This window comes from Protobothrops mucrosquamatus, unplaced genomic scaffold (assembly GCF_001527695.2).
Source record: "Protobothrops mucrosquamatus isolate PMUCROS unplaced genomic scaffold, P.Mucros_1.0 scaffold134, whole genome shotgun sequence".
Lineage (NCBI taxonomy): Eukaryota > Metazoa > Chordata > Lepidosauria > Squamata > Viperidae > Protobothrops > Protobothrops mucrosquamatus.
Window position 1 is genome coordinate 7,550 of NW_015386501.1, and position 5,018 is coordinate 12,567.

Below are 5,018 nucleotides of genomic sequence, written 5' to 3' on the forward strand. Positions count from 1 at the left end.
TCATTTGATAATATTTTTTTTAATTCTGAGCTTGACTGCATTAGTTTGAATAGCTTGTGCTTGACCAGCCAAAATCAAGCCTTCAGTTTCTTTTTTAATCTTCCAGTTGTAAGTCACTGCCAGATTTTATCTTTACCCACTTTCTCCTCAATATTTTGTAGAAATTGACCACATAATGCTTCTCCTTGCTAGCATTCTGTTTGTGTTTTTATTACATTATTTTGATATCCATGTTTTGTTTCCTGTACACTAAATTCCAATTTTTAATTTTCACAATGCTAGTTCTTGGCTGAATTTTACATCCACAGCCAATGCTTACTTTTCTTCTTTGACAATTTGTTTGACTTGAAGTAAACCTCTGTCTCTATTTCTGTGGAGCAGGTATAATCTATCAATATCACCATGAGAGTGTAATGCATAGTGAATAGTCATTAGCTTTCTTGTTGTTTGGTTCAACTGGTGTTCAGTTAATAATTCCAGCAGGGTATCATATAACAAGTATAGCCCAGGTATTGATGGGTTTGATTTGTTTCCACCATTCAATTTTGTCTTCAGCATTTTTCTTACTCTTGGGATGTATTCTTTGCTAACCATGTTTTTAACCTGTCCATGCTTGATGCTATCGAACTGTAAAATGCCCAGATACTTGTGAGCTTCATCCTGATGGTTACAGGTATATGTGAATAATCTGCAATTGGCCTCTTCCTCTTTACAGTGTGAATATTGGTGAACATTCAGTGTCACAGGGCACTTTTCCCAATGGTTGAAGGTGAAGTACTTCAACTGCAAAAAGTGAGAAAGAGTTTGTTCTAGTATGCACATAGTTGTATTAGATAGACGTATATGTTTTCTGAAATTACTATAGCAATTGAACCTTGGAAGAAGTTTATATGGAAATGGATCTCTCCATAGATACACAGTAGGAATAAAAAAAAATCTGTGCTGTGACGTGCAAAAGGTGAAGTGACTACAGAGAGATTTGATTAAATAAATGACCGTATTAGGCGGGTCCTTTGGAACTCACTCCGGCGGTGGAAGAAATTACAGACGTGTCATAAGGACTTAATCGGTTGTCATAATGTGACAAACGGTACGTCACGTAATTGACATAGTCCACTGTCTTTACTACGGTACATTACAAGTGTAAGAGGAGATGCTTATAAACACCACATTTAAAGACCTCTCCTTGTGACCTTCCAGCAGATGGAGGGAATATTAATTAATTAATTGTTTGACAATGTGCCCTCTTTAAGCAAGTACTGATTGAGAAGGAGAAGGGGGAAAGAAACTGCCCCATGTTTCACCTGGCCCAGGATGTGGTGATTCAAATCTCATATTGGAATATAATAATAATAATAATAATAATAATAATAATAATAATAATAACAACAACAACAACAACAACAGCAACAACAACAACAACCAAGCACATACCTTTAAAGGATTCTATTTACTAAAGACTCACACTGAGTTTCAACCCAATTTTGAGTATTACCAGAGATTAAGAGTCAATAATTCACTAATTGTACTCGGTATCCACACTAGCTTTTTAAGTATTTTTTTTCCATCACACTTACTGGCTGTCCTTGAAAAGCAGCTCCAGGACCTTTCATCCAGAACAGCAATTGTTGCATTATAAGATACAGTGATAGGGGGGGAAATGGCAAGGAATCTAAAGTAAGAATGGCTGCATTTTTTAAGCAGTATTATAAGACTGTATATATACAGACTGTATATATACAGATATAAGACTGTGGTTAAAGTGACACATCTGATGGATATCAAAGCTCTTTGTTTGAGTCTTGAGTTGCAAATTATTAAAGATGATCACCAGGGCAAAAGTCGGTTTTCATGTAAGGGCTTATTTGCAGTTGCCACTTTTTTTTAATGCCCTTCCCCGTGGAAATTTGTGGTCGTCTTCCCTTTTCTCAGTGTTTTTTATTTTCTTCTCTTCCTCCCTTCAGGTTTGTTCCAATCTTTGGGCTCAAAAGGCATCTATTTGGCAAATAATGAATAGTTTGAGGGTGTAGTGCTCATGACCAAGATGCCCATTCCACAAGGCCTGTCTCAGCTCACCTTGCTGTACAAACTGGAGTAGATCCTATCCAATATCACTCTTAAAGTAAAACTCAGCAGAGAGTCTGATTGGTTTCTAATTGCATTATTTGGATGAAAAAAGCTAATCTTGTTAAGTTTAAAAAAAGTATGCTATTTTCCTCAGTGAAGTTATGTCAAGAAAAATACTTTTTTTTTTACTTTGTCAGGCACTGTGCATGGTCATATATATTGAGCCACTTCCAGGTTTCCTGAAAAGCTCTGATTAATGCACTCATGTTTGCAGCATCAAGTAAATGGGGTTTCTGCTCAAAGTTCTTGCAGTATGTTTGTCAGAAGAAATTCAGTATATTGTGCTTCTTGTAAAATCTCCTGAAGGTAAAGCCTCACCGCCATCTGCTGGCAAAGCAGAGAATTTATTCCTCAAACACTGAGATTTGAGTGAAATCAATTGCTATAAAAGCAAATATTGTTTGCAGTTCATATCTAGGACTACCTTGCTATCAGTTCTCAAAATTCAGGTAGCTACTAGAACAGTGTTTCTCAACCTTGACTATTTTAAGGCATGTGGACTTCAACTCCCAGAATTCCACAGCCAGCATTGCTGGCTGTGGAATTCTGGGAGTTGAAGTCCACATGCCTTAAAATAGTCAAGGTTGAGAAACACTGTACTAGAAAGTAGCAGAGTCTGGGCTTCTGCATCTCTTTGATGACATCTAGTGGTTGTCTGGCTTTTTGCAGCCCAGCTCCAACAGTGCTAATTTAATTATCATCAGTTGCTTTGGTCTCTTATAGTGGCTGCATTCAACAAGAAGCATATGTTTATTTAGCACTTTGCATAATGACATGTGTGACTGTATGTTGATGGCTGCTTACCTCAGTGGTTGATTCTTACCTGACTTAAATACACATTTATTAGGTCTGTGCCCTGCCGGGATGGCTTTTTGTATAACATAGCTGTGATAAATACACAGCATTGGCACTTTCATTGCTAACCCCTTCTTGCAAATTATTTTTTTTTCCAAAAGCAACTTATTACCACCTTCTAGAATTGTATGCAGCTATTTAGCAATGTAATAAACTCTATCTTAGGCATTCCTCCCATTTCCTCCCTGTGATAGAAATTACTCAGAAATGAGATTTTGGTTGCTTTAAAAAAGACTTTCAAAGAATTTAATCTGCATACTTAACCTGCAGAATCTCAGATAATATTTTTAATGGAATAACAGCCATAGGTTTTTCCACCAATAACTGTTTCCGTACATTTCACGTGCTTCTATAAGAGTTAGTGGCTAAGACATTTAGTACTTGGCAGAAATGCCACAATTCAAATTTACAGGACCTTGGGGAAGCTGCAATAGCCAAAAATATACATAGGGGACAATATTTCTGTCCTGTCTTCAAAATTGTCACAAGGATTATAGTTAGGAAATATGTGTGAAGCATTTTAATTAGCAGAAAGCACATATGGTAAATCTTCATATCATCTTTATTTTGCAAGTCAACTGCATTATTGTTTTCCAAAATGGTATCAATCCCCTATCATGCTGCCAAGAAAATTAAGGGGTGTGCATTCTAGAAGAGCAACCAAGTGAGATTGAAACAGAGTTTCATGTTAGATTATTTCAGTATTCCTCAGAAGCAGAACACTATATTCTTAGAAAGATAAAGTCATGTAGCACTGTAGCCACCAGTCAGTACTAGCCTTCATCAACTTGATGTCCTGCAGGTAAATTAAACTACAATCATAATTTTTTTATCCAACTATATTAAGTGGGTACTGTGACCAGTACAGCTTCATGCACTGGAAAAGGCTGATTTCAGTACAAGAGCTATTTTTATACTTAAAAGTACAGTATTTCATTCTTCTCTTTGCATGTTGTATATAACTTTGCCAAATCTATGTAGATATATTTTTGCAAGCCTGTTCTCTCCAATTGATGGGTGGCATAACTGAAAACAGGGTGTATCTGATAACATTTTTCCAGGTGGTAGTTTTATAAAAGCCAGAGCATGATTCTAGCACTTGGTCATGGAAGTTCTTCAAATTTATGATTCCAAAGACCACACTACTGGCAGGGAATAATACTGAAGTGGAAGCAAAAAAATAAACAAATAAAGTCCTTACGATCTTGAATTTCTGACCAAAAATCACAAAATAGATTTTAAGGTCAACATAATGACCTTCAGACATGATGGGATTCTAAGACCTGGAATTCACAGCAAGCTTGACCAAAGATTGCACTGGCTAAGGCTTCTGGGAGTTGCCATCCTAACAGATCTGGGGGGATAAAAACAGATCCTAACAGGATGGAAATGCTGGTAGTCTTAATCCCAAAGCACTAGTTTTATACTACTTTAACTGCCGTGGTTCTACTCTTCCAGAATTTGGGGAAACTTAGTCTGGCAAGGCTGTTAGAGATTTTATCTCATTATTTTTCTTGTGTTTTGAAGGGCATGGGAATAATAAATGCAGAATAACTATCTTTAACAACATTTGTATTATAAATTTCCTCACTTCACTTTGAGCACCTAGATTTTCCTTCCCACTGTCATCCTTGCTCCAATTCTGTGAGGTTGATGAAGCTGAAAGGTCACTCACTGAACTTTATTTAGGAATTTGGTAAATATCTGTATCTCATCCCCAAACAAATGTCCCTGGGATGCCTGCATTCAATATATGTAAAAGCAAATTAGATATATAATGGAACATTTTTAAACCCATACAAGCAAAAGTAACCTAAGAAGGAACGACATGTACTGAAGCTCCAAAATTAAAGATTCGGATTTTAAGACTATTTCAATGGCTTGGGTGCTCCTACTGATGAAAAATCACATACTTATTTATTTTGCATACCTTCTGCTTTTCTCCTAAGAGTTCAAGGTGACATTTAATGCAGTTTTTGCCAACAACCATGTGAAATGGCTGGGTTAAAAGGGAGCGGTTGCCCAAGTCACCCAGT

At 36.6% G+C, this 5,018-nt stretch overlaps 1 protein-coding gene across 1 annotated transcript in view; it reads right to left on the reverse strand.

Annotated features, from left to right (window-relative positions):
- Positions 1-315: 315 nt before the first annotated feature.
- SIX3 (SIX homeobox 3) overlaps positions 316-5,018 on the reverse strand; it is a 79,731-nt gene continuing 75,028 nt past the window's right edge. Inside the window, exon 3 of the mRNA XM_015813079.2 lies at positions 316-783. Coding sequence (XP_015668565.2) covers positions 316-783 — 468 coding nt within the window. The remainder of the gene's footprint in view (positions 784-5,018) is intronic.